Source organism: Phyllobates terribilis, unplaced genomic scaffold (genome assembly GCF_046119375.1).
Source record: "Phyllobates terribilis strain yellow unplaced genomic scaffold, ASM4611937v1 Scaffold_3__8_contigs__length_932513732, whole genome shotgun sequence".
Classification (NCBI taxonomy): domain Eukaryota; kingdom Metazoa; phylum Chordata; class Amphibia; order Anura; family Dendrobatidae; genus Phyllobates; species Phyllobates terribilis.
This window is the reverse complement of record NW_027362763.1, coordinates 17,933,732-17,960,177: the sequence shown is the minus strand read 5'-3', so window position 1 is coordinate 17,960,177 and position 26,446 is coordinate 17,933,732. Positions and strand designations below refer to the sequence as shown.

Here is a 26,446-nt window from a genome sequence, read left to right as displayed (position 1 = left end):
AGTAGCTGTTCTGGAGCGCATTTTGTCGAACCCAAGGTAGGACTCCCTGATATTTTTTATGGTAAACAACAAGATTTTTTTTCCTTTAAAAATGCTTGTTTATTATATTTTCGTTTGAGACCAAGGTCCTCTGGGAATGAATCACAGCGCATTGGGTTTATCATGTCACTTTTGCGCAAGGAACCGCAGGGGTGGGCCTTTTCTCTCCAACCTAATGATCCGTGTTTTAGGTCAGTGGAGGATTTTTTTTCTGCTATGGGGCTATTGTATGACGATCCTGATCGACTCTCATCTTCTGCGACAGATCTGAGACGTTTGAATCAGGGGTCAGGTGATGTTGAAAATTATTGTACACACTTCAAAAGGTGGTCCTCAGAAGTGAAATGGAATGATTCGGCGTTAAAAAATTTTTTCTTGCTGGTCTAAGTGAAAGGGTTAAGGATCTGCTGATTGCATTTCCTGCACCTGAGACCTTGCAGGAAGCCATGCAATTAGCTATACATGTGGACAGGAGACTGCGTGCCAGGATTAATGATGAAAAAATTCCTGCAATGGCAGCTCCTAGTCCCCAGAGGGTCTGCTCGGACGGCGGAGAACCGATGGCGGTTGAGGCAATGTCACTCCGCTCTCAGGAAAGAGACCGCAGGTTTTCCAAGGGATTGTGTTTTTATTGTGGTAAACCTGACCATTTGATTAAGAACTGTGAGCTTCGTTTAAGTAAAGAAAAAAAAAAGGTCAGTTACGCCCGTATTGCTTGTTTGAGCTCTAAGGGAGTATTTCTTTCAGGGAGTACCTCATTGCAGGAAGATTTGATTGAATTTCAGGTATTTGTGGATTGTGGTTCAACACTTAATGTGATTGATAAGGGGTTTTTGGAAAAACTTAAATTGGAATCCAAACCTTTGTCATCACCTATTTCTGTGATTGCAATTGATAATACTCCTTTGAAATGTATTACTCACAAGACTGCTGCATTTCCCCTCACTATCAATGATATTCACCAAGAAAATTTGGATTTGGTGGTATTAAATAATTTACCCTCTCCAGTCGTTTTAGGTTTGCCTTGGTTAAAACTGCACAATCCTTTGCTGGACTGGTCTACTAATGAGATTAAGTCTTGGAGTCCTAAGTGCTATGATAAATGTTGTAATGGTCGCATTGCGGCTGTGGAAAAAGGGGAATTACCTGTACCTATTCAGGATTTTTGGAAGGTTTTTTCAGAGGAGGAGTCGCAAGTTTTACCTCCTCTTAGGGACTATGATTGCACCATTGAGTTTGTTCCTGGAGCTACTCTTCCCAAGAGTCGCTTATTTAATCTGACTATCCCTGAAAGAAAGGCCTTCAAGGAATACATACAGACGAGCTTGGCTGCTGGTCACATTAGACCTTCTAAGTCGCCTGTGGCCGTGGGATTTTTCTTTGTTAAAAAAAAAGGACGGCGGTTTACGTCCATGTCTGGACTTTTGTGAAATTAATAAGATTACCGTACGCAATTCCTACCCATTGCCGTTAATTCCTGACTTGTTTAACCAGTTAGTGGGAGCCAAGTGGTTCTCTAAAATTGATCTCCGGGGGGCATACAATTTGTTAAGAATGAAGGAGGGTGATGAATGGAAAACTGCTTTTAACACTCCGGTAGGTCATTTTGAGAATCTGGTGATGCCTTTCGGTCTTACCAATGCACCCGCGTTTTTTCAGAACCTTATTAATGACATCCTGAGACCTTTGATTGGTATTTGATTGTGTATTTGGATGACATTCTGATTTATTCACCAGATCTGGAGTCCCATTGGCAGAGCATACGTGAGGTGTTGCAGTTATTGAGTGATAATTCACTTTTTGCTAAGCTGGAGAAATATGAGTTCGCTGTGCAGAGAATTAGTTTTTTGGGCTACATTATCTCCAGTGAGGGCTTTGAGATGGACCCGGTGAAGGTTCAGGCTGTGCAGGAATGGCCTAGGCCTATTGGTTTGAAATCGATACAGAGATTTTTGGGTTTCGCCAATTATTACAGGAAATTCATTAAGAATTTTTCTATAATTGTTAAGCCGCTGACCGATCTCGCCAGGAAAGGTGCGAATACGGTCCAGTGGACTACTGAGGCCATTGAAGCTTTTGTGTATCTCAAGGAGAGGTTCAGTTCTGCCCCTATCCTTATGCAGCCTGATGAGACCAAGCCTTTTTTGGTCGAGGTCGATGCTTCTTCGGTGGGGGTCGGTGCAGTTTTGTCTCAGGAGAACAAGGATAGAGTACATCCCTGTGCTTTTTTTCCAAAAAATTTTCAGAAACCGAACTTAATTACGATGTTGGTAATCGGCATTTGCTGGCTATTAAACTCGCGTTTGAACATTGGTGTCATTTCTTGGAAGGTGCTAAATTTCCCATTCAGGTTTTCACAGATCATAAGAATTTGATCTATCTGGATGCTGCCAAATGCTTGAATGCCCGTCAAGCTAGGTGGGCACTTTTTTTTTCTCGATTTAATTTTTCTGTTACCTATATCCCTGGTACTAAGAATGTTAAAGCCGATGCTTTATCTCGCAGCTTTTCTCCCATGGTTGGTACCGAGGAGGAGTAGAGCATTTTGCAGAAAGGAGTTGTGGTAGCAGCATTGGACTCCGTTTTGGAAGATGGGATTCTGAAAGCCCAAGAGGATGCCCCATCTAACACTCCTCATGGGAGGTTGTTTGGGCCTAGAACCTTTAGGAAAGATTTGTTTGTGGAGTATCATGAGTCCCGGTTGGCAGGTCATCCAGGAATTTCTGAGACTAAGAGACTTATCTCGCAGTTTTTGGTGGCCTGGGTGGCAGAAGGAAGTCATCAAGTGGGTGCGTCAATGTACGGTGTGTGCTAGGTCAAAGGCTTCGCATACCCCTGCTGCAGGGTTGCTTTGCCCTCTGGAGGTTCCTAGTGCGCCCTTGGACGCATCTGGCAATGGATTTTATTACTGACCTTTCTGTATTCGAGGGTTTCACTGTCATCTGGGTGGTCGTGGACCGTTTTAGCAAGATGTGTCATTTGGTTCCATTCATTAAGCTACCCTGCGCTAAGACACTCGCTAAGGCGTTTGTTAAGGAAATTCTCAGGCTCCATGGCGTTCCCACCGACATTGTTTCTGATAGGGGACCTCAGTTTGTGGCTCGCTTTTGGCGTGCTTTTTGTGACAGGTTGGGAGTCCATTTGTCATTTTCGTCTGGTTATCATCCTGAGTCTAATGGACAGACTGAAAGAAAGAACCAGGATGTTGAACAGTTTTTGCGTTGTTTTGTGGCAGACAATCAAGAGGGGTGGTCTGAGTTTCTGCCACTCGCAGAATTTGCTCTTAACAATCATACATCCTCCTCTGCTGGGTGTTCTCCTTTTTTTTGTTGTACTGGGAGACATCCGTCTTTTGGTTCGTTCTCCATATTGGGGTCGGCGGTGCCGGAGGAGGAGAATTTTTCTGGTGATTTGGAGAGAGTTTGGATTAATGTACGTTGTAACCTTCAAGAGGCTAACAAAAAGTCCAATAAGTATTTTAACAGGAAACGTAAAGAGGTTTTGTTTAATGTGGGTGACATGGTTTGGTTGTCCTCAAAGAATCTGCGGTTGAGGATTCCCTCTAAAAAATTGGGTCCGAAGTTTGTGGGGCCATTTAAGGTGCTTCAGGTGGTTAACCAGTCTGCTGTTAGGTTGGAGGTTGCCACCTCCTGGAAGATTAATCCTGTGTTTCATGTTTCCTTGTTGAAAAAGGCTGATGTATCGGATAGGGATGCCAATGTCACAGTTCCTCCGGTGGTGGAAGACGGCGAATATGAAATTTCTCGTATCCTGAATTCTAGATGGCATAGAGGGAGATTGCAGTATCTCGTCGCATGGAAGGGATTCGGTCCCGAGGATAACTCCTGGGTAAGGGCGGATGATGTCTCTGCCCCTAGACTTGTCAGAGCTTTTCACAGGAGATTTCCAGATAGGCCTGGGCCTGGAGGATCCGGAGGATCCTCATAAAAGAGGGGGTACTGTTATAACCCTCCTGTTTGTTTTTGTTTCTATCTTGTGTTTTGCGGTCACGTGACCAACTTCCTATATATTCCAGCTCCGCCCTTCTGGCTTTGCTGGACTTCATTGTTGTTTTGAATGTCTCTTTAGCCAGGTACTTTTGTGCCTATCTATCTCTAGTTTGCTTGGTCCTCTTGGACCTCTAGTACTTTTGTCAGTTTATCTTTTGCTCTGCAACAACTTCTGCTAGGAGGTGTCCCATTTTTGTCCCAGCCCTTAGTTCTTTTAGGGACCCCTCCCTTTCTCTATAGGTCTCCGTTCAGACTAGCCGAGGACGAAGGCGGGTCTGTTCACAAGGAACAGGTTGCCCGCTACAACGTAGGGACTCAGCTTAGTCTTACTGTAGGGACAGCTCTCCCCATCTTTCCCTAGTTTATGTTGCAGATCATAACAAGGTCTCCGTAGAGACCGCAGAAAAGGAAATGTTTAAGCAGTTCTCATGACAGTAATCTCCCCATTCAACAATTTCCCTGGATTGCCAATCCATTATCGGATTATGTTTGACTAACCAGGGTAGACCCAGTATAGTCAGAGTAGGAAGGACCTCCAGGACATAACAAGGAATTACTTCATAATAAAAAGACCCCACCCTCAGTCTTATATTATGTACAAACTGAGTCAGAGATCTCTGTGCAAGTGGCGCTGAGTCAATGGCATAAATAAGGATGGGCTTAGTTAACATCCAGTAAGTAAGCCCATGAGTTCTCACAAACCCAGAATCCACCATGCTGACTTCAGCTCCATAAGTACAGGTTCACCCCCGGCAAATGGGTGTTTCCCCAAAAAGGGCAATCAGGAAAAGGTGGTCTCACCTACCTATCCCGAAGTCTTCTTTCCACACGTATGGCCAATGACATGGCAGCCTCCAAGAACCCCGTGGTTTTGTAAACTGCCAAGGCATCCTTCAACCTTTCTGAAAGGCCCTGACAAAATTGGCTTCTAAGAGCCGGGTCATTCCAACTGGTATCGGTTGCCCATCTATGAAATTCGAAACTATAAGTCTCCACTGTCACGCCAGGTGTGGGAAAGAGTGCTACACAAAGGGAAAAGGGAAAGGTAGGACAGACTCTAGGGAAAGGGGGAAGAGGAGACCTCCTAGTCTAGTCTAGTGTCACCCTGTCTCAACTACCGTCTCTATATTGGCTCTTCACCAATCGCCGCATGATGAAAGGATCAAGAAGATGTCTGCAAGGCCAAGCGCAGCAAACTTCTACAGCCGGATCTAGAATGACTGTGTGTCAAACCTGACATAGATGTGACAGATATCCTGCATATATATAATGTAACAACCCCCCTACATATTATAAACTTGCACCCTTTATTGCCTTTCATGTGCAACTAAAGAGTGTTTAGTGTGGTTTAACTTAATAAATAAATAATTGAAAAAAATTACGTGTGGTCCCTCCTCCCCCCTATTTTTGATAACCAGCCAAGGTAACGCAGACAGCTGACGGCTTATATTATCATACCGGGAAGGTCCCTTGTTATTGGTCATTTCCAGCCTAAAAATTACAGCCCGCAGCCACCCTAGAAGTGGCGCATCACATTACATGTGCCAATTCTGGCACTTTGCCTTCACTCTTCCCGATGAACCTTGTGCAGTGGCAATTGGGGTAATGGGGCTCGGAGTTGATGTCAGCTGTGAATTGTTCAAAACACACCAGACATCAAGCCCTGATGTTAGTAATGGAGAGGTGTCTATCAGACACCCCAATTACTAACTCAGTAATAAAAAGTAAAACACACAAAAATGCATTATTTCAAAAAACACTTCATGGCACTTTTCCTGGTTCACAAATTTATTTAAAAAAAACAACAAAATATGCAGGTCCAACGTAGTCAAGGGAATCCGACGTAGTCCACAAATGGAAACCTGAAAAATACTAAAAGAGAGAAATAAAGACAAGGCACTGTCCCTAGTTCACCAATTTATAAAAAAAAAAAAGATCCCAAGCAAGAATAACGTTGTCCGTGGCATTTCCACGACGTTCCTCAATTCCAGCATGCAACGCTTATGGAGCCTGGTTTTGAGGCTCCGTATGCTTTAGCAGCATCCACTCCCAGCTCCCGCTGCGCTAGGCGAGACCCGGCGGCTCTGACATCGGTAACTTTACACTCAATAGAGTAGCCAAGTCACACAGAGGGCAGCGTGACCCGGTGACTGATGAGCGGTAACGTTACTGGTGTCAACGCTCTTCAGATCCGCCCAGTCTCTCGGAGCGGGAATGTCAAGCCCTTTTTACAGCTAAATAAATGAAAAAAATCAACTTATAAATCCTCACAAGCAATCCGCGACCAATATACAGGGAATATGATGTCTGAAAAGCCACCTCTATTTCCAGCCTATGTTTCTTAGCTAAATCAAAGCATGGTTTCAAAAGAATAATAAATATAAAGTTTGGACTTTTACTTCTGTTTGGTAGTTCCACATCTAGCTTTGGCTAAAAATTACACCTCAAACTATATGTGTGTTTCCAGTCCCTCAGCAGTGTTATAAATATGTATACTTTTAAATTATATAAAAAAAATTAAATCCATTTCCTTAATCTCAACAGAATATTCCATCAAGAACTGTGCAGGAAACCTGATGGCATCGCTAATTTGTAAAATAGAAGATGAGGATATCATGCCGCATTCTTCAGGACAAAACATCAATACCCTTACTGTACATTCAGGACCTCAATGTCCAGATCTGTTATATTACCCCCCTAATAATGCGGAACCTGCTCCTGAACAATCACAAATTGTTACCACAAGTACAGGTCAGAAAGGGGGTAAAGAGTTTCAGTGTCATGGAAAACATTTTAGGAAAAACTTAGGACTTCATCCACACAAAAGTCACAAAGGAGATAATTTGTATGCATGTTCAAATTGTGGCAAATGTTTTACAAAAAAATCAAATCTTGTTACACATGAGAGAAGTCACACAGGTGAGAGGCCGTATGCATGTTCAGAATGTGGGAAATGTTTCATAGAAAAATCTCATCTTACCATACATAATAGAATTCACACAGGAGAGAAGCCGTATTCATGTTCTGAATGTGGGAAATGTTTTACAAATAAATCAAGTCTTGTTAGACATGAGCGAATTCACACAGGAGAAAGGCCGTATTCATGTTCAGAATGTGGGAAATGCTTTACATGTAGATCGCATCTTGTTACGCATCAGAGAATTCATACAGGAAAGAAGTTATATTCATGTTCACTGTGTGGAAAATATTGTACACATAAATCAAGTCTTACCAAACATCAGAGAATTCACATAGGAGAGAAACCATTCAAATGTTTCATATGTGGAAAACATTTTATGCAGAAATTGTATCTTGCCAGACATGAGAGAACTCACACAGGGGAAAAACCTTATTCTTGTTCAGAATGTGGGAAATGTTTTATATATAAATCAGATCTTGTTACACATGAGAGAATTCATACAGGAGAGAAGCCATATTCTTGTTCAGAATGTGGGAAATGTTTTACAAATAAATCACAAATTGTTTCACACAAGAGAAGTCACACAGGAGAGAAGCCGTATTCATGTTCAGAATGTGGGAAATGTTTTTCCGAAAAAGCATATCTTGTTATACATGAGAGAATTCACACAGGAGAGAAGCCGTATTCATGTTCAGAATGTGGGAAATGCTTTCTGCAGAAATCTTGTCTTGTTACACATGAGAGAAGTCACACAGGAGAGAAGCCGTATTCGTGTTCTGAATGTGGAAAATGTTTTATTCAGAAAGCACATCTCATTACGCATAAGAGAATTCACACAGGAGAGAAGCCGTATTCATGTTCACAGTGTGGGAAATCATTTATAGATAAATCAAATCTTGTTAAGCATGAGAGGATTCACACAGGAGAGAAGCCGTATTCATGTTCACTATGAAGAAAATGTTTTACTACTAAAGTCAAGCCGAAGGATTATCAGAAAATCGGAGAAGGTATTTTAACTCTAATTTTAAAGTGTAGGAGAAAGACCTATGTCAATATTGATGTTTTACTTCACACATTATACCATTTGGATTTAGAGGGAGAATATACTCTCCAGAAGAAGTAAAGCTAAAAATCTGCAGTGTAAGATAAGAAGCTTATTATTACATTTTGGTTTACTTTTTCTGTGAGCTTGATCCTCTTCCGTTCCGGGTGAGTTATTTTTAGGGAGTGTATGCCTCCCGGAGGCTAATACCCAGATGCAGGCTACTACGTCTGAGTGTCCGCCTCCAGTAGGCGCAAACTCCCGAAAATGATGCACGACAGAGCTCATGTTCGCTATCGGCACCATTATAGTCTATGGCCCCGTTGGCACATACAGGTGCATCTCACAAAATTAGAATATCATCAAAAAGTTAATTTAATTCAGTTCTTCAATACAAAAAGTGAAACTCCTATATTATATAGAGTCATTACACACAGAGTGATCTATTTCAAGTGTTTATTTCTGTTAATGTTGATGATTGACACAAGTCATTATCTCAGTAAATGAAAATAATTAACAAAAAACACCTGCAAAGGCTTCCTAAGCGTTAAAAAATGTCCCTTAGTCTGTTTCAGTAGGCTCCACAATCATGAGGAAGACTGCTGACTTGACAGATGTCCAGAAGGCAGTCATTGACACACTCCACAAGGTCCCAGAGTTCCAAATTTCATTTGGAAATCAAGGTCCCAGAGTCTGGAGAAAGAGTGGAGAGGCCACAATCCAAGCTGCTGGAGGTCTAGTGTGAAGTTTCCACAATCAGTGATGGTTTGGGGGCCATGTCATCTTCTGGTGTAGGTCCACTGTGTTTTATCAAGACCAAAGTCCGCGCCGCCGTCTACCAGGACATTTTAGAGCCCTTCATGCTTCCCTCTGCCGACAAGCATTTTGGAGATGGAAAAGTCATTCTCCAGCAGGACTTGGCCCCTGTCCACACGGCCAAAAGTACCAATACCTGGTTTACACACAACAGTATCACTGTGCTTGATTGGCCGCAAACTCGCCTGACCTTAACCCCATAGAGAATCTATTATAGAGAATCTATGGGGTATTGTCAAGAGGAAGATGAGGGAACCCAGAGCCAACAATGCAGACGAGCTGAAGGATGCTATCAAAGCCACCTGGGCTTCCATAACCCCTCAGTAGGGCCACAGGCTGATCGCCTCCATGCCACATTGCCGCATTGATCCAGTAATTGATGCAAAAGGAGCCCGACCAAATATTGAGGGCATTTACTGAACATACATTTCAGTAGGCCAACATTTCGGATTTTAAAATCATTTTTTAAGTTGGTGTTATAAAGTATTCTAATTTACTGAGATAATGACTTTTGTGTTTTCATTGGCTGTAAGCCATAATCATCAACATTAACAGAAATAAACCCGTGAAATAGATCCCTCTGTGTGTAATGACTCTATATAATATATGAGTTTCACTTTTTGTATTAAATAACTGAAATAAATTAACTTTTTGATGATATTCTAATTTAGTGAGATGCACCTGTATATACAGGAGACTGGTACAGCGATGGGAAGTAAAATGGCTCCACAGTACGCAAATCTTTTCATGGCCAAGCTTGAAAGTGACTTTTTGTCCTCATGTCCCATCAGGCCTCTGGCCTACTATCATTACATTGACGATGTTTTAATCATCTGGACGGGGTCTGAGCAACAGCTGAAGACTAGTGTTGAGCGAGTATGTTCTGTCCGAGTACGCTCGGGCCAAGCTCCGAGTATTTACAGCTGCTCGGTGATATGCTTGAATCCCTCCCATGTGCATGATTTGCAACGGTTTGACAGCTTTATTACATGTGAGGAATGTGTAAGAAGCAGACATTCCTCCCATGTAATAAAACTGTCAGTCGCAAATCATGCACACGGGAGGGATTCAAGCATATCACAGAGCAGCTGTAAATACTTCGAGCTCGGCCCGAGCGTACTCGGCGAAAGGGTTAACAGAACATACTCGCTCAACACTACTGAAGACGTTCCATGAACACTTTAATCGATTTCATCCCACGATCAACCTAACACTCAACTACTCCTGTACTGAAATTAACTTTTTGGACACCATCATCAAGCTACAGAACAATGAAATAGAGACATCCTTGTACCGGAAGCCAATCGACCGTCCAACATACCTAAAATGGGACAATTTCCATCCGAAACACATAAAAAACTATTGTCTACAGCCAAGCCATCAGATACAATCGGATATGTTCCAACCCTATGAATAGAGACAAATACCTTGGTGGCCTTAGAAAGACCTTTTTGAATCAAGGCTACCATCCAAAAACAATTGAGAACCAGATTACAAGAGTCACCAGAATATCAAGGAATCATCTCCTACATTACAGAACCAAACAAGAAAGCAACCGGGTGCCTCTAGTAGTCCCCTACAATCCAAATCAGGAGGCGCTAAGGAGAGCTGCATGGAAACTACAACCCTTACTACAAAAAGGTGCCCGATTACAATCCATATTTCCAGAACCTCTGCTTCTGTGTTTCAGGCAGCCCCCAAATCTAAGAAGCATCATTGTCAGAAGCTCCCTGTCATCTCTACCAGCTGCAGGTACCTTTCCTTGCAACCAGAAAAAATGTAAAACCTATCCGTTTATAATCACCACAGACAAGATAAAGATCCCCAACTCACATCAGGACTACAAGATCCCAGGTACTTTCAGCTTCATCACATCTAATGGGGTGTACTTAATTATATGTACCAAATGTCCAGTTGAGGGTCTGTATGTTGTGGAGACTGGACAAAAACTTAGGACAAGGATGAATCATCATCTCCACACAATAAAAGAAAAAAGAAGAGATTTACCTCTAGCCAAGCATTTTTGTTCCCCTGATCACAGCATCAAAGACATGAAATTACTGGTATTAAAAGGTAACTTCAAATCTCAGAGAGAAAAAAGAGTCTCGGAATAGAAACTCATGGTGACCTTTGACACATTCAGAGCAGGAATGAATGTGTCGCATGGATTTATGTCATTCTACATTCTACATCAACTAAGGAATGTGCTCCTCAGACCTGTGGGATCATCGCAACCCTGGACCAAGTCACAGGACAATAAAACTTTCACACTCCTTATCTATTAACTGCTAAAATATTTATAGCCAGAACTGTTTATCTCTCCCATAGTAATAGCTCTGCTTTCCGTCACCTGTCTCATCTATTGCATTATGTCTGTGTCCTATTGTGTATAAATATGTGACTCTTCAGATTTTGCGTTATACTAGCCTGATGAAGAGGCCTGAGTAGTCTCGAAAGCTTGCAACTTGTTTCCATCTTTTCAGTTAGCCATTAAAAGGTATCAACCACTGAGGACTCTCAAATCTAAATATTTTTCAATCTTTAATATAAAAATATACAGTGCTTACAATAAAAGATGCAAAAGGGTAAATGTAAAACGACACACAAATATGCAAAACAGTTATAAAATAAAAAGGGAGAAATAACAGAAATACCTAAATGTTTCCGTCTACAGTTATCTTCTGTTTCCTTGAGTGAAGGCGAAATTATGGATCCCATCAGCCTCCTAGGCAGCCCTCACATGTGATCCACTTTTTTTGCCACACAGCTTTTTATAGTCCTAACTATAGGTTCATATTTTCAGGATGACTCGGATTGGCCAATTTAAAAGTTGCTGTTTGTGAATGGACTATGGGCTAAGTTGTGACATTTCAAATACCTGTGTCCCCCCCTTCCCTTATGTCTATACAGTCAATATGAAATATTCTGCATAGTCACAAACCATCTGTTAGCTTTTTGAAGCTAAGGGTCCAGGAGCCGAGCTGCCGTGTTTGACACCTCTCTGTATTCTCCCAGGTGACCCCACCTGTGGTTCTGAGGTCCTGCATTAAGAGTAATGTTATCTCCTTTGTATAGAGACAGTATGTGGATGCAGCCTTAACTAGTTATTTTACTGATATTATAGTTTCCCTTACAATTATATATTTCCTTCACACCTCCCCCCTTTTGAGTGTGCATGAGAGCTTGACTTACTTGTCAGCGCCTGAGTACATCTCCAGTTCGGGCCCCCCTTGGCAAGATAAACCATCAATATTGCCATGATCAATTCCTTGCCTCTGTTAAATTGTAAAATCATATTGCTGCAAAATCAGGCACCATCTAAGCAATTTTCCATTATCCCCTACTACTCTATTGAGCCAAATCAGTGGGTTATGATCTGTGATCATGGTGAAGTTGCGCCCATAGAGGTATGGCTGTAGTTTCTGCAGAGCCCACAGAATTGCTAAACACTCCTTTTCAAATTGTGACATAAGCAACCTCTCTGGGCAGGAGTTTGCTGCTTAGGTAGAGAATAGATAATACTAACCTAGTCATCCGCCAATCAGACAAGGCAGGGTGCGTGGTGGTCTTAGATGCTACATTATATACAGAATTGGTGTCTTCCATGTTAATTAATACCAGTACCTATAGGAAACTAAGATCTGATCCCACCATCTTTTTTTAAAGATTCATTATCTCAAATATTAGAGGAGGGAGTGTCTTTGGGTATCATTGATTCCAAGCTCAGAAAATTAATATTCACAGACCAGCCATAATACCAATATTCCATAGTTTAAATAAAACAAAGGGATTTTCCCTATGACCGATTATTTCAGGAATAGGGTCCCTGAGTGAGAGACTCAGCATTTTCATGGAAGGGAGGATACACTTTTACCACACTAGATGTGGCTTATTTGTATTCCTGCATTCCACATTCACTTGCAGTTACAGCTGTCCAATACCATCTAGATAATTACAGTACATATTCTAGTGATCTCAAACATTATATCATTATTGTTATGCTATCTGCTGAAGCACAACTATTTCATGTTCAATTCTACATTTTTTTACAAATAGTTGGAGCACAAATGGGTGGTAAATTCTCCCCCTCCCCCGCCATACTGTATATGGCTTGGTGGGAGGAGAAATTAATTTTTCACCCTGACAACCCTTTCTCCACCCACATCAGGTGGTATGGTCGCTACGTAGACGACCTCCTCCTGGTGTGGGTGGGAAGCACTTTGGAATTTTCTGAATTTGTTCTATATCTAAATGATAACACATGCAATTTGAAGTTCACGGCTGATCCACTTTCCAATCAAATGACATTTTCCTCAAAGGAGATTGCATTGCTTATCGTGTACATACATCTTTGTACAGGAAAAGTATATCAGGCAATCTATTCTCCAATTGATAAGCTGTCACCCCAAACATACTACTAGGGCTATCCCCTATGGAGAAATGTTTAAGTGCTAAACACATTTGTTCAGACGAAAACTGCTTCCTTGTGGAGAGTAATGTTGTACATAACAGACTGCGAGAAAGGGGGTATGGAACTTAGTTGATTCAAGGTGCATTCACCAAAGTAAAAAACAAAACAAGAAATCAACTCCTATCTAATAAGAAAAATATTCCACCAAATATGAAAATGACGCATCTGTTACGTTTTCCACATCCTACAGCCTAGAATATAATCAGGGGGGCACAAGAAAAACCGCCAAAGGGGTACCAGAGGAGGGAAACTCGCCCAAAAGAAAAAGAATAAGCCGAAAGAAGTAACCAACAACCAATCCATTTTTAATCTAAGCCGACAAAAATTAACATACAGTGAAACCGCCCTATTGAACAAAGGCCTCAAATCCACCAAACTAAACAAGTTCCAAGCATTTATAGGCATCAAAAAATTCATGAGACAACTAGCTCTAAAAAAATACTACGCTAAAAAGGAGGGCGAAACCCAATCATGTGAAGCAGAAAACTCCCCCAAACTCCTACATACCTCCTTAAAAAACTAATCCAACATCCACCCCATCCAAGAATATTCAGATGCCTTTAACACTTTTGAGAAAAATGTCACGGATGATATCCGACGACTCAACGACAAAAAATGTCGTAAATTTAAAAATAACCTCACCAAATCCGAAATAACTGCTATGAAGCACCTACAGCAAAATAGAGAAATTGTTATTCGCCCAGCAGATAAAGGGGGTGGTATAGTGATCCTAGACCGGGATCACTACCACAAAGCATCAATAAGACTCCTAAGTGATTCTCGAACCTATCAAACTATCCCATCCAACCCAACCAAAATATACCAAGACGAACTAAAAGCTCTAACAAAAAAGGGACTAAATGCAGGATTCCTCAACAAGGATGAATATGAATATATTAACATCCAACACCCTAGATTAGCTGTATTCTATCACCTACCCAAAATCCATAAGGATCTAACAAACCCCCCGGGGAGACCGATTATCTCCAGAATACAGTGCCTTACAGCTAATATTTCAAGACTAGTCGACCATCACCTCCAAGATCTAGTATCCACCCTACCCTCTCATCTGAAAGACAGCAAACATGCCATTCAGATACTAAATGAAATCCCATGGCAAAACCACTACATTCTGGGCACAATGGACATAACCTCCCTATACACCAATATTTAACACAAGAAGGGTGCGAGGCCTCTCGTCATTTCCTCCAACAGAGAATGTCCACAGAACAAAGCCTGTTCATTATAGAATGCATGCACTTTATTCTCACACACAACTACTTCCTATACGAGGGGGACTACTACTCCAAGCAATGGGGTACCGCCATAGGAACCAGGTTCGCACCTAGTTACGCCAACCTATATGTGGGGGAATGGGAATCCATTGCCATCCACCCGGGGGGCGTTCTACATGTGAACCTGGTCCTATGGCACAGATTCATAGATATACTCTTCATTTGGTCAGGAGACCAGCCTTCCCTAGAAGAATTCTTACAACAAATAAACACCAACAACTTCTTTCTACATTTCACATCCACTACCAGCACCAAAACAGTTAACTTCCTAGACCTGAATATGTACATTGAGGATAACCATATACGGACCCGCACCTACTGCAAGCCCACAGATGCAAATGGGTACATCCCAATGGACAGCTGCCACCTTCCAAATTGGCTTCTCAATGTCCCCCGCAGCCAATACCTACGACTGCATAGAAATTGTTCAATGAACCACGACTTTGAGAAAGAAGCTAACCAACTTATTAAGAAATTTCTAGAAAAAGGGTATAATGCACAATTTCTTAGTGACACGGTGAACAAGGTAGCAATTATACCACGAGAAAACCTCCTAAGTATACCTACTAACAATAAACCCAAACAGGATAAATACAATTTGATCATCCCCATCATTACACCATACTGCTCAAATACTCTTTTTTTCAGAAAAATTGTAGAGAAACATTGGAACATACTAAAACATGACAAAGTAATTGGGGACCAGATGGCTAACAAACCAAATTTTATATTTAGAAAGGCACGAAACCTGGGGTCTATCATAGCACCCACCACAAAAAAATCACCAGCTGAACAATCAACCCCATACCCCATTCCACCAGAAAATCAAGGGGTTCTTAACGTGCAAAAAAATGCAAAATGTGTAAAACAACAATAACACGAAAACAAAATACCGTTAGCCATGACAAAGAGACATACCCCATTATGGATTTCATAACGTACCACCACAGGAGTGATCTACGGCTTGACATGTCCATGCGAAAAGATGTACGTGGGGAGAACTAAACGACCCATGAATGTTAGAATAAATGAACATCTACGGAATATCAAGCATAAATACACAGGCCATCCACTCTCCAAGCACTTTTTGGAGAAACATAATGGATCCACCCACGGGATCCAGGTGACAGGTATCCAGACCGTACCAACACACTGGAGATCAGGAGATTTTATTAAATGTCAAAAGCAGAAAGCCAGTGGATTTTCAAACTAAACACTCTAAAGCCAAGGGGGCTCAATAGCGAATGAGCTATTTGCCTTTAATGATTGACAGGTGTACTACAGCACCATATCACCATAGGGTATATAAGGGCACTATGTAGCTGGATAGGACCATCCCTGAAGAAGAAAGCAGATGCTTTTGAAACGTTTTGGAAAGTGTCCCTAATCCAAGCCCAGTTAGCGCTAAACAGCTTCCGTACCACATGTGTGTCACGTGCCGCCACGTCACACAGGTCCTCGCGCGCCCTCCGCGAGAACCACGAAAACTTCTCTAACCCAGAACTACGCGAGGTAGCTGCAGTCACCGGCCGGGACTCCGCTCTCGCTCCGGCCCCTGGAACAACCTGCCCGCTTCCTAGGCTGTGAGTAACCCTTGGGCTCCAGCCCTCAGCACCAGCACACTTGCCTCTCCAGAACTGTGAGTACTTCCTGGGTTCTGAGCCGCCTCCCTGGACCATCACACCAGGCACCGCTGCCAGAACCCACCTTTCACCCTCACTACATACGCTTGCCTCTACAGAACTGTGAGTACTACCTGGAGTCTGCGCCTCCCCCCTGGACCATCGCCCCAGGCACCGCTGCCAGAACCCACCCTCACCCTCACTCTACGGAGCCCAGACTGAACATCAAGAGCAAAAGTACAGACCCTGTACTGCCTCCCTGGGTCACTATCAGGTACCGCCACCTTAAGCCCAACAGTGCTATACATGGAGCAGTACCAGCCCCTTACTGACCACAAAAATGACCTACCTGACCACTAACAACCCACTTGACCTTAACCTAGAGACGTACCCTGTACCTTTAGCCAGCAGGTCCACCTGAGGACTATACAGGACACTCCTGGACATTTCTGCAAACAGGAACCAAGTACCTCAGCACCAGCCTAACCAGTCTCCACCTAAGAACATCAATAGGTAATGCACCTTATTAAACCCTAGGAACCTACCTTATCATTCTATCTGATCCTTATATGCTTTACTCTCTTGCTCCCTAAAAAGGAACCAACAGCCTTGAACTAACAAGGTCGCCACCCCCAAACCAAGCATTCTAAGATTGGTTTCCAATAAGCACCTTACTACCAGTCCCTGCAGGTACTTGCCTTACTATATACTGAATCCTCTAACAAGTGCCACCATTTGATATACTAACCCCTGTATTACATTACAGAGCCTACTACAGGAACTCTTGGATAGCGCACTGTATCCACAATAAATCACTTATCAACCCCCCCTTTTTACCATCATAAACCACTACCCCTTAAATAGGCCTAAGTAACCTATTCTCTCTCCTTACAGGTCCTCCACCTCTGAACAAAACAAGCCGCCTCTACCCACACCTCACCTCCAAACGATCATTTCCTGTGAATGACCTACTCCTTCATTTTTACATCTTAATTGTTTATTCATTCGTATTCTTAAAATTCTTAACCAAAAACCTTTTATGACTTTAAACAAAAATTAACCTTTCTTTTACCTACAGAACCTGAGTCCGCCTCACTACTTTTAGCGCGAATTTAAACCATAACTCTCTAGAATATAATCAAGTCAAAAATATTATCCCAAAAAATCTTCCAGTCATTAATCAAGATGAAACATTTCGAAAAATCATATCCTAGAGCTGCAGGTTTGTGACAAAAAGAGGCCGGACCTTGGGCAACAAGCTTTCTCCAAGACTGTTCCAAAGTCCGACCAAAAACACCTGTTGGTTAAAACCTAAAGGATTTTTGAAGTGTAATGGAAACCGATGTAACACGTGCGCCTTTGCTGCGGACAAAACAAAAAGCTTTCAGTCTTCTCAAAGATATGTTCATTATTTCCAAGAATTCATTAACTGCGATACCCACCATGTAATATATTCTATTTTTTGTGATTTATGCAAAGTACAATACGTAGGATGTAGAACTAGAAAATTAAAACAATGAATTTCTGAACTCTTAAATAATTTATCTAAAAAAAATGGAACGTACTCTGGTGCTGTCAAAGATTTTGTTACTCTGCATAATGGTGATTTAATGCACTTTAAATTCTTCAGTATAGAAAGAGTGCCATATCCCCCTAGAGGAGGTAGTTGTCAAAAACGCCTTATGTTGCAAGAAGCGTTCTGGATATTAAATTTAGATAGCAAACATCCCAAAGGTATGAATTATAGGAGCGATCTTTTTTTTATATATATTAATTTGTCATTCTATCTACATTACTGTCCGCTCCATGCTTCGTATTAAATTTGAATAGCAAAATATTTCATATGTATGAACTAGAGGATAGATCTCTCTTATATATACATTGGTTATTTTTTGTATTGCATTGCATGTTCTTTGTTCTTGTACGCCTGCTAATTACAGATGTTATTGTCAGCCTCTCTGTGATTGGCTGTCTTTAGCTTAAAAGGAACATGTCATGTCTTCTCTACTATGTAAACTGCCCCCATTGTGTTGTTAGTCATGCACAGTGAAGCTGAGAACTACACAGCCTCACTGTGCACGCGCAGGGAGCCGCGGCTGGCCTTGTCATACTGCGCAAGCCCCCCACTTACATCAGCGCTAGCTGGGAGCAAAATTCAAATGCGTAGGCGGCACCAGCCCTGACTGAATGCGAGGCTAACACCCCTAAGACTAAACGAGCAGGTGGGATATAGGTGTTTAAAATGTTACAGACTCAATATATTAGCACCAGTTTTAATGAAAAAAGTATGTTAGTGATGCAAGGGGGCAGTTTACATAGTAGATAAGACATGACAGGTTCCCTTTAAAATAAGACCATTGTCATTTCATTACTGTGCTATGAAAAGGGCGTCTAAGATGCCGGAAACACACCAGTTTTTTATCTGTATAAATCAGGTTTTATAGTATAAAAAAATAAAATGTCGGGTGTGCCCCACCTTTGACAGATCTGTTCAAAAACCATTGGGTTCAAGAATCACTCGCCCGAAGAGAGGCCCGAGCAACTTAGGAAATCGGTAGCCCAGTTGTCCACTGGAAGAAGTTCACTGCTTAGATTGACAGTACTCTCTGTTTGGACCGTGAGAGAATTCTAGAGACTTCTGACGTGACTGATCTGCTTCAAGTACTGCCCTGATGATTGATGTATGCCACAGCTGTTGCATTGTCGGACTGAATGCGTACCAGGCGGCATGTCAGAAGGTTCTGCCAGTGAAGGAGAGTGAGATAGATGGCCCTGAATTCTAAGATGTTGATAGGGAGGGAGGACTCCCGAGTGTTCCAGCGTCTCTGAACCTTGCGCTGGTGAAATACAGTTCCCCATCCGAGGAGGCTGGAATCCATCGTCACAATCTGCCAATGTAATGGGAGGAACGATCTCCCTCGGTGAATGAGATGAGAAAGACACCACCAGGTAAGGGACTGTCTTAATCACGGAGGAAGGAGAATGGGACGATACAGAGAAGGGATCTTCTTGTCCTAGTATGACAGGAGAGCAAGTTGGAGGGGACAAGTGTGAAACTAAGCAGACGGGATGGCCTTCATTGCAGCTACCATCTTGTCTAGCATGCTCATGCAGAGTCGAAGAGGGCAGGGCAAAGGATGTCCGAGTGAGCTAACCTCGAGTAGATGGGCGGAGACCTTTTCTTTGGGAAGAAAGATTGTAGAGCATGAGCTGTAGAACTGAATGCCCAGGAAAACTAGGTGCCGGTACTAGGATCAGAGATAATTTCGCCTCGTTGATAATCCATCCCAGGCGAGACAGCGTGTCGATAGTAATTTGAAGACTCTCGTAGCAGGTCAGATGGGATGAGGCCTTGATCAGAAAGTCATGTAAGTAGGGGATAATCATAATCCCTTTGGGATGTACAATTCCCATGACTGTCGCCATGACCTTCGTAAAAATCCTGGGAGCCAAAGCTAGAACAAAGGAGAGAGCCGTGAGCTGCCGTACTGCCAAGCAGAGGAATCTTTAATGTGATGCACAGATTAGGCATCCTAGATGGTCACCAAATGGAGGAACTCCTTAGGTTCCGTGGGGGCTATCACTGAACAGAGGTACTCCATCCTGAAGTGATGGAGACAAACCCACTTGTTTAGGAGCTTGTCATCCAGGAGAGGACCAACAGAGCCATCCTTCTTTAGGATCACAAAAATGTTTGAATAGAAACCTGAGAAGCGCTCCTGGGAAGGAATGGGAATGATGATGACTCACTGGAGTAGGGAAGAAATGGCCTGAAAAAAACCCAGAACCAGGAAGGGATCCCTTGAGGGGGTGAAACTCAAAAAAGCAATAATGGGAAAGGGATGAAAACTCATCCCAGAAAATTAGGAGTCGACCGCCCACCCTGAGAGGACTCCCGGGTAGTGACACATCATGCAGAAGAAAATCAGTTAGTTTTGGATCGAGAAGACTTGCTTTTTCGACCGAGCGGCTGCCAGGAAAAGGCCAGCTTAATTGTAGGCCTCTTTTTCCTCTGTTGAGCAGGGGACTGGTCACGTTGGTTGGTAGCCCCTGAGGACGAAAATTGACAAAAGGAGCGAAATTGCATTGTGCATCTTATGGCAGGGGGACGCTTAGGTCCCCCTGCCATAAGAAGTACTCTTTCCGCCAGTAGCATCTGAGGTGATCTGGTCCAAATTGGTACCGAATAAGGGTGAACCCTGGAAGGGAAGGCTTGAGACAGATTTCTTAGAAGCCGCGTCCACCTTCCAAGCCTTGAGCCATAGGATTCTGCATATGGCCACTATGTTGCTGGATACAAATGCGTAATAACTAGCTACATCTAGAGATGCAGAGAGAAGGCACTTTCAGGCATGGGAAAATTTGATCTGCAAGTTTATCGGTCCAAGCTCCAGAAAGGATAACTTGCCAAAGCAGCTTTTACCAGGAGGAGACCGATTTGGAGACCCTGGTGGAGGTGAAAGGTGGGCAGAGAGATGCACCCAAGGCTTCAAAGGCTGACTTAGCAAGAGATTCAATATGTCTGTCGGATACTTCGGAGAGGCACGATCAGGGAGTGGGAGGATCCACGGTAGGGGACTCAGCCCAATTTTTGAGAAGGTTAGAGGGGAAGGGATACAAAATATCCATATGTATCCATCTCTGAAATGGTCTTTCTGGATGCTCTCATCCCTTGGCAAATATTTTGTAAAACTCCTGAACTCCTTGTGATTGGAGAACTTCCGGAGGTGGCGTTTCACTTTCTTAAAGGATACCATCGGTTCCGTAGGCGGAGAATCCTCTTCTTTGACATGGAGAGTCTAGTTGGCCTCTAGAATTAGGCTGTTCTTCATGTCTTGAAGCTTGGAAGTCTGGTCAGAGTAATGATCAGGGTCTGACTCTGAGCAGAGCAACCCTTGGACTACCTGAGAATTAGTAGAGGAACGCGAGACTAGACACCATCCTGGAGGATGTGAAGGAAGCGGGAGATCTCGAAGAGTATGAAATGCACCCATTTCGTGGATCTTATATGCAATCTGCCATATGGGAGGGAATTGATAGGTGAATCCGATCAGCCCCGGGGAATGATCAGAGTAACAGAGGTGGTAGGTGGGTTAGGTAGACTCTCTACAGTATGACCGCAGCCAAGGTTTGGAAAACCTTGGTTAGGTCAGCAACAAGACTGAAAGTGCATAGAATAAATCACTGCACTCTCTAATTTCAAAATGCAGATGAAAGTTTATTTGTAGTGTGCAAATAGACAAATTTAGAGTGCAGGGAGTAATGCGACAGTAAATGTAAAACGTTTGACCCTTCCTGGGTCTTGTTCACAGTGTCCCTGAGGAGGAAGCAAAACACAACATAAGTATCTGTTATGCACATGCCCGGGCTGACTGGCGTGTGCGTGATTTAGTGATTCCACTGTGCTATGAACCGGAGAGTGCCTGGAGGGGCGTAACTAAGTATCAACCCGATCCGACCAAGGTCGAACGTCGGCTAACGACGCCGTGCACCAGGGAGGAACCGAGCAGAGGGACCAGGTGCTACTCCAGGTCAGACCCCGGACACGGCTGTTGACCCACACCGAGGAATACAGGAACAGGTAGGTTAGGCTGGCACACAGACAGGTGGGTATTGGCAGGCACGGCTGGAGTGCAGACAGGAGGATACGGGCAGGCACAGCTGGAGTGCAGACAGGAGGATGCTGACAAGTACGGCTGGCGTGCAGACGGGGAGGTACTAGCAGGTTGGAGCACAGGCTGGATAGGGTCCAGTACAGACTGGGATTCAGGAACAGAACCGCAGATGCGGTAGACAAGCAGAGCAGAGGGGAACCGCCGGAGCGGTGGGCAAGGCTGAGCAGAGAGGCACCGCCGGCGCGGTGAGCAAGGCAGAGCAGGCAGGAACCGCCAGAGCGGTGAGCAAGGCAGAGCAGGCAGGAACCGCCGGAGCGGTGAGCAAGGCTGAGCAGGCAGGAATCGCCGGAGCGGTGAGCAAGGCAGAGCAGGCAGGAACCACCGGAGTGGTGAGCAAGGCAGAGCAGGCAGGAACCGCCGGAGCGGTGAGCAAGGCAGAGCAGGCAGGAACCGCCAGAGCGGTGAGCAAGGCAGAGCAGGCTGGAACCGCCGGAGCGGTGAGCAAGGCAGAGCAGGCAGGAACCGCCGGAGCGGTGAGCAAGGAAGAGGAGGCAGGAACCGCCGGAGCGGTGAGCATGGCAGAGCAGGCAGGACAGGGCTCTGTTCACACTGAACAGACTGGAAGGGAAAAGCAGAACCAGATACACACAAGGTACTAGCAATGAAGTAGTGAGTGGACTCTAAACTCACAACAGAAGTACAGAGACAACGAGTAGGAGTTAGGTACAGGTTCAGAGACTGCAGGAAAAGGGAGGGTACAGACACAGAGACAAACAGGCTAGGAGAGTGTTCAGACAGGAACTGACACTGCAACAAGATACAGGAGCGAGTCTGGGTATACGGCCCCCAGAGAGGCGGACAAACAGGCTAGGAGATAGTTCAGACAGGCCTGGGAATACTGCCCCCAGGTTGGCGGACAGGCAAGAACAGAACGGGACCTTGCACATCAGAGGCAAGGAGCCCTCTGAAGGTAAGAGTTGCTCAGACCCCTCCTACTGGGTGGAGGGGGTTTAAATATCCAGTGACTCACAGCAATAGGCTGGAGACGCATTAGGGGTGCACCCACAGCAGCTATAAGAATCAGGAAGTAACCGGGCCGCTGCCCTAACAGACAGTCAAGGGACATGCACACAGCATGCACTGGAGCAGGAATAGCAGATTGGACAGACAGGTAAGATTGCGGTCTTGCATAGTGGGAGGTGGTGCACTATGCAAGCATGCCGCCAGGGATGTTACAGTATCACATATATAACTGGAATATATGTACAATATATACAATAGTGTTTAGATGCCCAGAGTAAGTGTAGGATTTATTAAAAAGATGCACTTGTAGCATACAATATAGTATATGATACTTGTGGTTAGTATCTGTAAACTCATATGAGGTGCTCCGTGGGAGCACAGTGGTTAAGGGGAGCTTTAGGAAAGGAATGTTATATCAGTGTATACTGACATCGTACAGTCAGGGTACCAGGGACAATGTAGATGAGTATAGTGAGGTGGCAGGAGACCCAAAAGATATTGTAAGTAGGGATATTGTAAAAAAAAAGGGAGGATAGTAAAAGGAGCGGGAGTCATATTTTCATTTACATAGGATACATGTTTTATTACATGATGCTGTATGTTGGGGAGGGACTTATTTTTTCTCATTAATGTCATTGGGAGACACAGAATCGTAGGCAAATGACCTGCCACTAAGAGGCTTGACACTAGGAAAACAAAGTTTTATCTCCGCATGGTGGTCTGGTAGACAACACAATCCATGGTTCCATTTACCACAGCAAGTCTTCCAGATCCTGAAGAAGCAAAACAACCACAGACCATTACACTAGCACCACCATATTTCACTGTTGGTATGATGTCACTTTTCTGAAATGCTATGTTACTTCTACGCCTGATGTAATGGGACATACATCTTCCAAAAAGTTCAACTTTTGTCTCGTCATTCCACAGAGTAATCTCCCAAAAGTCTTGGCGATCATCAAGATGTTTTCTGGCAAAACTGAGATGAGCCTTTTTGTTCTTTTTGCTCAGCAGTGGTTTTCATCTTGGAACTCTGCCATGCATGCAGCGTCGGTGTTAGGGGGACGGTTGCAACAACTTTATTAAAATGGAAAGCAACCGAACCCGAGGTCCGCGATGCAGCCTAGAAGACTGCGGCCGAACACGCACCGGGAAAGAATGTAAAACAACCAACTTAAAGTATAAATCCCTCCAGTGTTACTACACACCGGGACGGGAAAGGATTTGCACTATCTCCGTTAACTGCACGGGAGATATGCGGCAAATAACGTAGCTGTAGCTCTGTTGACTGCACAGAGGCTATGCAGCAGGGGCTAGGAAGTGTGTGTGACTCACACCGGAGTGTACGTGCTCCCAGCCGGTGTGTGACCGGCCTGCAGAGTAACTCTCCAAGTGGCTAACAGGCGGTGCCAGGGATACGGAACCCGCAGTCTGCTCGGGGTGTATAGCAACCCCCTTGCCAGAGCCAGACTGCCAAACGGGAACTACCTGCCTAAGCGCATCTAAGCATGCCTAAGCGACCTGTGCTAATCAGCCGAGCGAACTCTGGCATCAGCAGGTCACGGAGAGAGCAGCTAGGGAGCACGTGGAGCCCAAACAGACAAGCGTCCACACAGGAACACAACCTAAACGGAATGATCAGAGCGCACTGCCATGCTTGTGGTCGGGCTATTTAAAGACTAAGCCCTGCCCACAGTCGCATTATTGGTCGCACTAGTGATGACGTCACCCGCGGCCAATCAGGCGGTACCGGATCAGCTGACACCAAACCACCAATCATGGTCCGCCATGTCATGGGCATGCTCAGTGCAGTGCACCCTGGACTTAGGCTGTAGCAGCCCTGTTCCCCTCCACAACCTATGCTTATCACTACTAGGAACAAAGACCCAAGAGACAGCTTGTACATCTCGTGCACTAGCTAGGTGTTGGGACTGACGGTGATGCTGAGCAGCATCTGCCCTGGCTAGACCAGAATGGGAGACTACAGAATCCACTGATGATTCTGACCCAATTTCAGATCCAGCCAACACCTAACAGTCAGACTGGAGTACCTTGGGCACACCAGAGAAAAATATTTTTTGGGGCCCACCTTGCGGTTATATAGAAATAGTACAATGTCATGGAGATATTTAAGAAAAATATTAACAATTCTTTCTTCCCCTGAAGCCCCTCTCACTCCTCCTATCTACCATTTGTCAGCAGAGAAGAGCTGACAATCTAAAGAGCGATCTCTCTGCAAATTATCACCCACAGCAGAAGAAGCTTAAACAAATGCTGGCACAAGAGAGGTGCTACCAACCCAATTAAAATGCGAGTGTATTTCCCCCTCGCAGAGGCAGGGGATAATTAGACACAGGCTTGCGGTAAATCTACATCTAGGTAGGAAGGTTTTATTCCCAGGACGCCAAATGGAATTTAACAGAGGTCTCCAGACGTTCGGCACCAACAGGAAATATGGAATATCTCCAGTTCCATACGTCCGATACTAATGGGACCCATATTTTGAGTGGCAGGGTCAGCTAGGGAACAATATGGATATTTTCCTCTGGGGGGCTGTGGCGCAAAAGTAACAAAATAGCAGACCGCAACAACTGTGTCATGTGTGGTCTCTACCGGAAGCTAAATTCATAACGGAAAAATTGTATCACTTTTGGACCTCTATAATCAACCAACGATAAGTTATCACAAAAACCAGATATTTTAATAATGTGCAGGCTAGAGCCCAGCCCACGTGATGTCAGCACAGGGGATGTGTGGGCAGGTCTCCACTTAGGCATAAAAGAATCCACGGAGGATGGAGTAGTACTGGTTGCTGGAAGTATATGTATCATAAGCAAGGGGTCGCGTTCGCTGAACGGTTAAAAGAGAACTCCCCTTCAGCTATATTGAATCGTCTCAGCGATCTTTATAGTAAGTTTCTTCTTTAATCCTTATTATTTTGTGTAACTGAATATGTATTGTATTGTCCTCTTTGTAAAATCTTTGTATATTTTTTCATAACACTGCCTCCCTTTTGGATTAAATATAACATTTAATAGTCCTGTTCTTTTTGCTCTGTAACCGTTCCCTTCCCCGAAGCCATATACGCTTCCAGAACGCAGGCATCTGACCAGGCCTGTATTATATTTCCAATCTGGCTGGTGGTGGCAGAAAATATTAATAAGTGGGCTATCGTGAAGCTGACAGTAACCGTACTGGGGTGTATACACTTACTCCATGTGTTGGAAACCGAAGGAGTGATGCCATACGCTTTCTGCTCGCTTTCCGATAGCTACTTAGCGAGTAGTCGGGATCGTGTGCTTGAGAATTCCTGCTCAATCCTGTAAATTCTTGACAGAGTGACGGCAACGGTGAATTATTGTGTGATCTCCCCGGTGTCGTCACTGTGGAACGCTGACATACAGGATAACCAATTCTATTATAAAATGCTTTAATATTGTTATATAACATCAAACACAGTGTATAGTAACCAATAAATAACCATTTTAATTTAATGAATAACAAAGTAAAGAAACACTCTAGGCAAAAGAGAAACACATGTCTCATTTAAAGGGGTTGTCTGGTCTAAATTGATAAATCTGCAGTCACTATGT

At 43.8% G+C, this 26,446-nt stretch overlaps 1 protein-coding gene across 1 annotated transcript in view; it reads left to right on the top strand.

Annotated features, from left to right (window-relative positions):
* Positions 1-8,384, top strand: part of LOC141258696 (uncharacterized) — an 86,666-nt gene extending 78,282 nt beyond the window's left edge. Inside the window, exon 9 of the mRNA XM_073673709.1 lies at positions 6,594-8,384. Within this exon, the coding sequence (XP_073529810.1) occupies positions 6,594-7,921 (1,328 nt within the window). The 3' untranslated portion in view covers positions 7,922-8,384. The remainder of the gene's footprint in view (positions 1-6,593) is intronic.
* The last annotated feature ends 18,062 nt before the right edge of the window (positions 8,385-26,446 follow it).